This window comes from Solanum dulcamara, chromosome 12 (genome assembly GCF_947179165.1).
Source record: "Solanum dulcamara chromosome 12, daSolDulc1.2, whole genome shotgun sequence".
NCBI classification, from domain to species: domain Eukaryota; kingdom Viridiplantae; phylum Streptophyta; class Magnoliopsida; order Solanales; family Solanaceae; genus Solanum; species Solanum dulcamara.
This window is the reverse complement of record NC_077248.1, coordinates 53859374-53871310: the sequence shown is the minus strand read 5'-3', so window position 1 is coordinate 53871310 and position 11937 is coordinate 53859374. Positions and strand designations below refer to the sequence as shown.

General features: G+C 31.8%; 1 protein-coding gene across 1 annotated transcript; it reads right to left on the bottom strand.

Annotated features, from left to right (window-relative positions):
* Positions 1–683: 683 nt before the first annotated feature.
* On the bottom strand, positions 684–2102 carry LOC129875769 (phospholipase A(1) DAD1, chloroplastic). Its single transcript, XM_055951013.1, has one exon. The coding sequence runs from the start codon at positions 2031–2033 to the stop codon at positions 684–686; it is 1350 nt and encodes a 449-aa protein (XP_055806988.1). The 5' UTR covers positions 2034–2102.
* Positions 2103–11937: the final 9835 nt, after the last annotated feature.

Below are 11937 nucleotides of genomic sequence, written 5' to 3'. Positions count from 1 at the left end.
TATGATTGTTTTAGAATAGGATATTTTAATTTAAATCATAAAAATAGTGATTGAGATAACACATTAATGTAATTTAATAATGTATGTTTATGACACTTTTTTTTAAAATCTATTCATAATTTTTTTTACTAAGTTTCATATTTTTAAACTGATTTACTTTAAGTTTCTCTTTTTACCCTTAATAACACATTGAAATGTCATGTCATATTGAAAACTACGAGTTTTAAAGGTACTTTTAACTCCAGTTTAGTAATAGATTTTAAGTTGAAACTTAAAAATTTGAATTTATTAAAATTATGATTTTTGAAATTTAAAACTATATACCTGCCAATTACTTGAAAAAACTTGAGTTTCTATGACTGAAAGTAAAAATTTTACTGGCCGTTAATTTTTGAAACTTGAAAATTTATTTAATCTGATCCCAAATCTTTGACTATACAAATATATGAATATAAATTTTCAAATTTTGATCCAAAATGTATAGTCAAACAGATGTTTACCAATAAATTTTCAAAAATTAATCCAAAAGACTAAATGCTAGGTGGCAAAAAACCTTTTTGCTTTTATGAGTTTCGAATGGAGGTAAGTAAAGAAATATTCAAGGACGGCTGGTGGGTGAAAAAATAGTAATAGCGTTTATGGAAAGTTAATGTTAAAATTAGTAGTTGATATCGTCATTTCTATTACGTACTTTTTACATTGTTACTTTTCTGCATCATCTTTTTTGCAGTAGCTCTAACAGGACAGTTTGAGCTAACAAAACCATTAACCAAATGAAGATAAGTATTTAATTCATGACAAGCTGCAATATTAATACCATTAAAGTATGGTGAATCACTACTACTTAACCGTAGTTCACATCCAACATCTGCATATACCCATTGACTATCTTCCACAAGCTTTTGCATCCAATGGCCACTTTTTTTCGTAAAATTATTATCGTTATTGTCAATGACAAATCCGGGGACTTTGGTTATAAGATCGTCTGAGTTGACAATACGCAAAATTTTTGTACCTTGTTTATCAAGATGGTATCGGAAGCTGTGGTTTCCGACCCTTGGACCACCAAACGACATGACGGTGACTAAGGGTATTTCTCTGAAAAATTGTTTAATATCGTAGGCTGTTAGAGTTGCTAACGCAGCCCCAAGGGAGTGGCCTGCGATGGTGAAGCTTAATGTTTCACCAGCGTAAGATTTTTTTATTCGGGCTATTTCTTCTCTGACCATATCTTGTAGACTCTGAAGTGTGTCAATTTTGGATGTATATAAACTTAGGAAACCACTTTCGACCATTGGGAAACATATACTGGAACAACATTTAATGTTATCTTCATTAATGTTAGGGAGAGGAGTGAGAGTGGCTCGTATATTCTCGAGCCACTCTAAGCAAGTTGCTGTGCCTCGTAAGGCAATGACAACGTCTCTTCTCCCTAGTCTTGCGATTTCTCTTTGGTCATGACAAATTGCGACATAACCAATCCAACTCGATTGCTTAGCTATCCATTTAGGCACTTTATCAACCCAACTTGGGAGATTAATCCCGCTAGTAGCTTTCAAGTACTTGGAAACACGATAACCAGTACCCGGAAAGCCAGAATGATGAAAAAGTTTTTTCTTTGAGTATTTACACATTGCGTATGAAGGGGAAGAAGGATCAAAATTACAAGCTCTATAAGCAGCTTCAACAAAATGGCCATATCTTATTATTTCTCCACGTAAATTATCATCTAGCGGATCGAGCAAACCTTCCCAATTCTTGATTCCTTGATACTCCATCCAATTCTTGCCTAGTTTCTCTGGGCAACGTCCAGAGAAACTAGGCACCGTCCAAGAGGATGTTGAAGCTAAATTTGGACTAGTAGGCTCAGTATTAATCCAGCCAAGAATTAAGTTTTTGATGTTCTTGGTGAGGTTTAAATTTCTTGTAAACTTATGTGTTGGTTCAGTAATGGTGACGAACTGGAATGTATGTTGTTGTTGGGGGTTTTGTTTGGAAGTGCATGGGGGTAATGATTTAAAAGAAAGCTTCATGATATGAAAAACTGGTTTCTTAATTAATGTACTTCTCCAGAAGTTATGCAAAAGGGACTAAAAAAATATATCTTGGTACACTTTAAAAAGGTTGCTTCAAAGTGGCCTTTTTATAGTTGCATAAAGTGCAAACGTATATCATGTATTGACTGAGTCTCTATACGCAATGATTGATTAATTACATTCATACACAGCTGTACGTGTGGATCATGTAAGTATTATACATTAATAACAAGTATGCATTTGCTTTAGTTTTTTTTTTTTTTTCATTTCTGGTGTGTACATATATAATGATAAGAAGGGCCGGGGGTGGGGTTAAGTATATACAGTTTGCTAATGACAAAAAACAATATAACAGGAAAAACAACACACTATTGGGTCTAATGGTTATTGGTACATCAAAAGGTGGAGAGGTGGGGTCAGTGGCAGATATGTGGGAATCCAAAATTTATATTTAATATGTTGAATATTTAAAGTTCACCATTAAATTAATTATTATATATATTAAGATTATAGATTTAAATATATATTACTTGTTGAAAATTATTGATATATTTATGTTCTATGTTGAAAATAATGGAGTGAGTTGAGTACATAGTGCAAATGGAGTGAGTTGTGTATATTGTACAAAAGCTTCCTCTAATTCTATTGTTTGGTTAGTCAAATTTTAAAAATTAGCTTACATTGAAAATGTTTTTTTTTTCAATAGTGCTTTTCAAAGAAAATATGTTTAGGGAGAAATAGTTTATATTTTGGTCAATAAATTTTAAAAGCATTTTGAGTCAATTAGTGTTTAGGTAAACCCTTAAAAATATATTTCGTATTGTACTTTTCTCAAAATATTTTTCTAAAAAGTACTTTTGAGAAAAATTATTTTTTTAACTTATGAAAAAAAAAACAAATTATGCTATTTTCTAAGTAATACTTATTATCTTTCATAAGCTTTATTTTTTATTATTATTATAGAAAATAAGCATTTTGATCTCTCAAAAATATTACCTAGCAGGCTATAGTCAATGAGAAAGGTATTGGTAGAAAATCAGACGGTCCAAATTGAATCTGATGGACGGAGAAATTTACTAAAGACGAAATACCATGAAAATGATGTGACTTTCAAAAAAATTCCAACGAGACGGAAAACACTTGTCACTCATTAGATGGTGAGAACGTACAATCCTATGGATCTACACCATCTCTATATTTGAAGGAGGGAATCCATCGGTATCCCTTTAAAATTAGTATCAACTTTTATTTAGACACTTTAATTAATCTTTATTCATTTTAGACACTTCAAATAAAATCCTGATATGTCATTTTGACACTTTGTCCTGACTTGAGACATTGCATGTGCTACACCCATTTTGAGCGCATGAAGAATATTTTTTTAAAATATAAAATAAATATATATATATTTTTTCTTTTTCTTCTTCTTCTCCATTTTCTAGATGTTTTTCTCCATAACTTTGAACCTTGATTTTATAATCTCATTGTCATTGCTTAGATCTAGTTCTTGTTTTCCTTCCATTGTTAATTAGTTATTGATTTTTAAAAATAAAGAAGAAAAAATTATGTCTTTGTAAAATAAAATTTTCAAAATAGTTTCTTTTAATAGTGTTTCTTGAGAAGACAATATGCGTGGGGAAGGAGTTGGAGTTGGGGTTGGGGTGGGTGGAGATGGAGAAGACGACCTGATAGGACGGAGGAGGGGTTGGGGTTGGGCTGAGTGGAGGTGGAGTCGTAGCGAAAACGATTGGGTGGGGTGCGTGAAGAAAACGACTAGGTGGGGGTGATTTTTTTCTTTTTTTCAAAAATCACTTTTTTTTAAAAGGTGAATTTCTTCTTTTTTAAAAAAAATTATTATTTAGGTAAAAAATGTCACATGTCATCAAGTTAATGACCACTTTTTTTTCTACTCAAAAGTCATTATTTTAAAATTCTTTTTGATATATATATGCCACGTGACTTCATTTAATTCACCACTTTGACACATTATCGGCAAGTGTATAATATACACTTTAGATATTTTGGTGATTGTAAAAAAAGTGTCAAAATGACACATCGAGACTTTACTTGATGTGTCTAAAATGAACATACCTTAATTGAGGTGTCTAAGTAAAAGTTGGTGCCAACTTTAGGGGGCTACCAATGGGTTCCGCCTATTTAGAGAATAAAATAGAGAATGAGCACTTCAATCACCCTCTATTTTACTCTCTACACTCCAAATGTAGAGAATCGAATAGTAGTTCTCCAAATTTGGTTAACTCCTATTCACACTCTCTATTTCACTTTTTGAATATTTTTCATTATTATATATTATCTTTCTACTTTCTATTATACAATATTTATAATTAACATATCATAAATCATATAATGTCATTAATTAAATCTCTATTATACGTAATTTTGTTTAATGTAATACAACATTTTAAAATATATATTATTTAATATATATTACTATCATTCCGGATTAATAATATTTTTAATTTTTTTTAAAAAATTTGTCACTTTAATTTTCGTCAAATATTTCAAATATATTATTTTTAATTTTCTTCAAATATTCCAAATATGTTATTCGATATGATTGGATTATGCCGAACATGATATAACATTGTGAAAAATTAAAAAAATAAAATTACTAATTTAGTGTTTTCAAAATTGAAAGTTGAGTATTTATGTAATACTTACATAATTGTATTTCATTAATGATATCACTTTTATTTGAATGTCCATTAGTATATATATTATTTAATATTTGCTTACAATTTATATTATTTAGAAATTTAAAATAAAAAATTATAATAAATATTAAGAATTTGGAAAAAATAAATTTTATATTACATGAAAATTAAATATGGTGATTATTTGAAAAAAAATAAAAAAATGATTTATATTACGAAATAAGAAAATAAAAATAAAATTGAAATAATAATATAATATTAAAAGGACAGCCCAGTGCACTAAAGCTCCCGCTATGCGCGGGGTTCGGAGAAAATAATAATATAATATTAAGGAGAGAAAAAAAATTTCTTTTTTCGTAAATAAAATAGAGAATTGGGTTAGAGTTGGTTGTCTCCAAATACTCTCTATTCTTTATATTTGGAGAGTAAAATAGAGAGTGGGTTGGAGATACCCTTAGGGTGCGTTAGATACCGATGGGAAGCGGTGATATTTTCTTACTTTTTTATATTCGACGTCAAAGAATAAGTCTCTTAAAAAAATGAGAAAGATGACTTTAAAGTATACAAATAAATTCTACAAATGACATTTGACATTTTATTGATTGGGTTCTCCTACTCTCCAACATACTCAACTTCACCCCTACCTTCATGGCCCCTATCCCCACCAACCCACACCTACCAGTTACCCCGACATTCCATTATATTTGTTTAGATTATATAGATTATTTTTAGGATAATATTTTTTTAATTTTGTATTGAATATATTTTTCATGAAAAATGTTTAGTTTCCTTAGTACCAAACACACCCTTATTGTGTTTTCATTTGAAATCATGAATTGGTCAATTTTCAAAAGTTTCAAGTATATAAATAATTTTTGCAAAAATTCCAAGTAGTATTTTAAGAACAGAAAAAGATAATTTTTCAAAAGTATGCTACCCAATACAATATATCATATTCATATAGTTATATTTATAATTTATACCTACATAATCAAAAAAATAAAATTGCAATAGTATATATGCACATTATAAACAATATAAATTTTCTATAAATAATGTATTAACCTTATAATATATTGTATAAAAGGCAAACAAACAACAACAACAACAAACCCAGTATAATCCCACAATGTGGGGTCTGGGGAGGGTAGAGTGTACGCAGACCTAACCCCCACCTTGAAAGGTAGAGCGCTGTTTCCGAAAGACCCTCGGTTTCAAGAGAAGAAAACAAGATAAGAGGTCAAATAAGGACAAACAAGATGAAAACAAGATAAAAACAAGGAATAACAAAAGTGAGAAAGTCATGGTAGAATTGTACGGAAAGAAAGAAGCATTAACTACTATAAATAAATAAATAAATAAGATAATGAAGGTATAATGGCGCCACAACTATAAACAACAATACAATGCAGAAATTAAATGGCAATAAACAATGCAGAAATTATTATCAGAAATTAATAATTCTGATAATATCTAAGTGGTGTTGTATTAGCAAAAACTGGTCTCAATAAAACACACATTTGCCGCTACCTGATAATGCCATCACCCAAAAATCCAGAAGGTCAAGGAAATTACAATCCCTTTGATGCCAATTATGCACAAAAGCTTAACTTAATTAAAAAAAAAATACATAATTGTGTTCGATTTGATTGTTTCATTTGTGCTTTGTTTCAACATACTTATTTCATTTTTGTACAAATTTAAATCTTTTCACTGTAGTAGAGTGATTTGGCTGTTTCAAAATGGACTTAAAAGTGTGTACTGAATTATTCAAATTAACATTTTAAATGATTTGATATTCCATTTGAAGTGGTAATTTTTTTTTTTTTGATTGTCATATGTACAAACACACATTTGTTATCATAAGTTCCAACAAATGCATGTTGGAGCAATTTGAAGGAGAATTTTTTGGATCTTGTTGGTTGATTTTATGTTTTACCGGTCGTGAAAATATTAACAATATGTTGGTTGACATGGTGTATTTCTAGGGGGTCTTCAATCATATCTTTGGATAAAAATGTGTTGTGTGGTTTTAACCTGTGGTATCCTTCAACAAAAGCAATCAGTATTAGAGTTAATGTTCAATTTATTTATAACATACAAATGCTTATAGTTTCTCAAAAATCATCCAATTAAGGAAATAAATTTTCAATGAAATATTAGTATGCCAAAGATTGTCGAGAAAAAAAATCATAGCAGATGAATTCCTAATAATATGTGTTATTATGAGCTGACTTTGAAGTTTTGATGATTTAACAAATCCTGGGACCTAATGAGGAACTTCGTCCTGTGAGAAATTGTAGATTCCGTGTCATGAAAATGACAGCTGTAAAACGTATTCTGCAACCACTGCCACTACTGCAGTGGTTGTTAGTGCGCGTCTATTTGCAGAGCACCAGATTCCTAGCCAATGGCATTATTCCTAGGTTTTGTATCCATCATATATAGGTCTCTTCTTCAATGACACAAAACCAGTTTTTTGCATTCCTGATTTTCACACAAGCAAAAGCTATTTTCTCAAGAAATATTCTCTCGAATAACAACATGGGATCTGATGAGTTATCGTCGTTCTTAGTTGTTTTTAGATTTATATTTCTATGCGTAATATCTGTATATCTATTCCTGAGTCATAAAAGAACTAGATCATTCTTGAGTTTTCAGAGTTGTAGCTAGAGTTAGCTATGTTGAGTTCTTAAAGTCTAAATCGACTAGTTCCGGTTAATTTAGTGGTAGAGTTGTTCTTAGTTTGTGTAACAGAGTTGTTACACTAAGGGGGAATGAATTAAGAGTTTAATTCCCAAATTACAAGAGTTTGTAATCTAAATCTTTGCTCCTTAATAATAATGGAGTCGAGTTAAAATCATGTGAGATAGGTCATGATTTTCTCCTCTCTTTAGCAAGGGGTTTCCACGTAAATTTCTTATGTTCTTTGTTTTGAGTATTTTGTTTTTTGTACTGTTCTTGCTGTGTCAAGAGACCTGGTTCATTGATGCATAGTGGACTCATATGAGTCATCAATTGGTATCCGAGCAGAACTCTCTATAAGGTTAACATCGAGAGAAGATCTTGTGAAAAGAAATGACTGCTCCACCTAATTTGGAGGAAATATAATCAGCCACCGGGCTACCTTATTTCAATGGATAGTTCTATGATTGGTGGAAAACTCGCATGCATGATTTTCTCATTGTTTGAAGATAATTGACTCTGGAGTATTGTCTTGGATGAATCTCATGTTCCTTTGAATAAGGTTAAAGAAGGATAAATCACTCGTGTTGTTCCTAAAAATCGAATGGAGTGCAATGAAGCTAATAGGAAGAAGAATGAAAAGAACTACAAGACTAAAAAGCTACTGGTCTGTGGTATAAGACCATATGAGTACAACATAATCTCTTCTTGTGAATCAACCAAAGAAATTTGGGACTACTTAAGAACTGCTCATGAAGGAACAACTCAAGTTAATCAGTCTAAAATAGACATGCTGACCACTCAATATGAAAATTCCTTAATGAAGAAAGGTGAAACAATTTAAGAAATGCATACTAGGTTTACTTCCATCACCAATGAGCTTCAATGTGTGGGCATTCATCCAAGTAAGCAGGTCAGGAAGATACTTAGAATTCTTTCCAAGTCTTGAGAGAGTAAAGTAGATGCTATCACTGATGCATGGGACCTGAAAACCCTTACAAAGAATGAGCTCATTGAAAATCTTCAGATCCATGAGCAAAAAAAGCAACAAGATCATCCCAAGAAAGAAGTGAGAAAAGAAAAATTCCTAGCTTTTAAAGTTTCACAAAGCGATATCTATGAAGAAGATGAGGACATAGCCTATTTGACTCGCAGATTTCAAAAGATTATAAGAAAACATGGTGGATTTATGAAAAAGGGAAACTCAAGCAGATCAATAAATGCTACAGACTTGTGTTATAAGTGTGAAAAATCAGGAAATTTCATTAGAGATTTTCCTATGCACAAGTTGAAGTACGAAAACTATGTCAAATATGGAGGTGAAAAGACAAATGAAGGGACCAGGTCTCAGACAAAAGGGGGGAGAAAATAAGTTGTTGACTATATAGTGAAGAAGACTCTTGCTATCTAGGGAAATTCATCAAGTGATTCAGAGGAATTTGATCACCCAGATATTACTTCAATGCATCTTGTTAAAGATGATGAAGAAGTCTTTGATACTATATTTTCTTTCATGAGAAAATCTGAAGATGATGAAATTATGCAGTGGTAACTCTTTCTAATTTTAAAGAAAATCTTCATGTTTACTTCACTAAAAAATTGAGAGGTTTAGCTAGTATGTTTATTGACTCAATCAGTGAATTGAGCACTGAAAAAGATCTTTTGAACAACAATTAGATATCTTTCATGATAAAAAAATTGCTTAAGTTTCTCAGATGTTTGACATGGAGGAAAAAATGATAGTTCTAGAAGCTGAAAATCTAGAACTCAAGGAGAAACTAAAATGGGAGTATAAGAATAATTCAAAGAGAAAAAGAGATGCTAGCAATGTACAACTTGAACTTGAAATGAGTTTAAGAACTGTTGAAATGAAGACGACAATGAATTTAGAGAGAAATGTTTAGTTAGAAAGGGACCTGGTCCAAGTGAAAGAAGAACTGAAAAAATCTTCCTTAAATTGACTACCTCCTCAAAAATGCTTTCTAATCTCACCAAACAGGGGCAGAATGGTGGAAAGAGTTTGGGAAGTGAGACTGTAGATCACCCCTACAATCCTCACAACAAATATGTTTCTATTTATGACAATCTGCTATGCATTCACTGCGGTCTTAATGACCTTCTTAAGAAAAATTGTACTACCTGAAAAAGAACAGAAGAAAGTTTTTAAAAATATTCCAAACAAAAGAATAGGCAGAACAAGGGACCTTGGCCTGGTCCTACCTTTTATCCTAAGATGACCGTTCTGGACAAGAAATTCTCTTATTATGCCCTGATGTGCATATTGGGGATCCAAACTTAAATGGGTTCCCAAAGCTAACAAGTGATTTATTATGCAGATGAGTGGAGGAAACAACAGTCAATATTGGTTCATGGACAATGGATGCTCAAAACTTATGAATGAAAATATTGAAAACTTCCTCTCACTCAAGGCACTTGAAGGTGGAGGTGCCTCATTTGAAAATGGTAAAAAAGGGTATATTCTTGGTGTAGGAAGCATTGTAAAATATCTTGAACACTCTATTGAAAATTTCTATTATGTGAATGGGTTAAAATACAACCTACTGAATGTCTCACAAATATGTGACAAAGAAAATAAGGTTAGATTTTTGTCTGAAATATGCATCGTCACAAATCTGAGTTCGAAAAAGGTGATTCTAGCTACAAAAAGGTGAAAAAAATATGTATATTGCTAATTTGGATATTGCTCATTAGTGAACAAATTTGTGACCTAGGACCTGGTGCGTGGATTGCCAAAGATAAAGTTCACTTATGACAAAAATTTGTGATGCTTGTGTTAAAGGAAAAAAAACCAAATCATCTTTCAAACAGAAGAAACCGGTGAGCACAATCAAACCTCTTAAGCTGCTCCATATAGATCTATGTGATCCAGTGAAGATTCAAAGTAGAGCAAGAAAGAAGTACATATTTGTTGTCATGGATGACTTTGCCAGGTTTACCTGGACTATGTTCCTCAGATCAAAAGATGAAACTTATAATGTATTGATGATATTTTCCAAGATGATATAGATAAAGCTGAACTACATAATTACAGGGATCAAATCAAATCATGACACTAAATCTAAAAATGCAAGAGTTGAAAACTTTTGTGCTGAACATGAGATTCATCACAACTTTTCAGCACCTAAAACACCCATCAAAATGGTATAGTTGAAAGGAAGAACAGAATTCTGGTTGATATTGCCAAAATAATGCTTATTAATTCAAATCTTCCAAAGAATTTATGGGCTAAAGTTTTGAATACGACATGTTATGTGACTAACAGGCTTTTAATCAGGTCTATTCTCAACAAAACCCTTTATTAGCTGTTAAAAATAGAAAGCCTAAACTGAGTTATGTAAAGGCTTTGGGGTGTCAGTGTTTTATTTTGAACAATGGAAAGGATGATCTTGGGAAATTTGATACCAAGAGCAATGAAAAGGTGTTTGTAGGATAATTCTCTTCCATCAAGGTCTATAAAGTCTACAACAAAAGGAGAGTGTGTATCGAAGAATGTGTCCATGTCATCTTTGATGAATCTGGAAGTATTGAAAATTTGAAGAACAAAGATACTTTTGGGATTAAAAAATTGCTTCAAATTCAGAGGGATAGTCTAACCGATGAACCTGCTAAAGAACTTCTTCCACAGAAAGTTGGTGAATCTAAAGAAGCTGATAAAGAAAATGAACCTGATGAGAGACTTGATCAAGCTAAACTTGATGTTGGATGTGGTCTGATATACAATGTTGAACAACATGATGCTGCTCAATCTGAGGATGCAGAGTCTGAAAATGAAGATGCATAAGTAGAACATCCTCAATAGCTAACAAGACATTCTGGTTGGAAACATAGGTCATCCCATCTACTGGAAAATCTCATCTCTCTCCTTGAATTCTGGAATGCTTACTATATCTAAAGCAAGAAATTTAGTTGCATTCTCAGCATTTATATTAAACGCTGAGCCTGAAAACATAGAGAAAGCTCTGAAGAATGTTGATTGGGTGAATCTTATGTAAGAAGAGTTGCACCAATTTGAAACAAATAAGTTATGACACCTGGTCCTTAGGCTCCTGACGAAACTATCATAGGGATCAGGTGGGTTTTTATGAACAAACTTGATGAACATGGGGTGATCACAAGGAACAAGTCAAGACTGGTGGTTCAAGGTACAACTAAGAGGAAGGGATTGATTATGATAAAACCTTTTCCCCGTGTCAAGGATGGAATCTATCAGGATACTTATTGCTTTTGTAGCATTTATGGATTTCAAACTATATCAAATGGATGTGAAGAGTCCCTTTCTAGATGGATATCTGAAGGAGGAAGTGTATATGAAACAACCACCAGATTTTAAAGATATTGATCAACTAAATCATGTGCTCAAGTTGGACAAGATTCTCCATGGACTGAAATAAGCTCTTAGAGCCTGGTATGAAAGGTTGTCCAAATATCTTTTGGAAAATGATTTTAAGAGAGGAAAGATTGACAATACTCTTTTCTTAAAGTCACGAGGAAAAGATCATTCAAGTATATGTCGATGACAT

Coding starts and splice junctions, on each gene's coding strand:
- LOC129875769 (XM_055951013.1), bottom strand. CDS start 2,033: ATGAAGCTTTCTTTTAAATCATTACCCCCATGCACTTCCAAACAAAAC.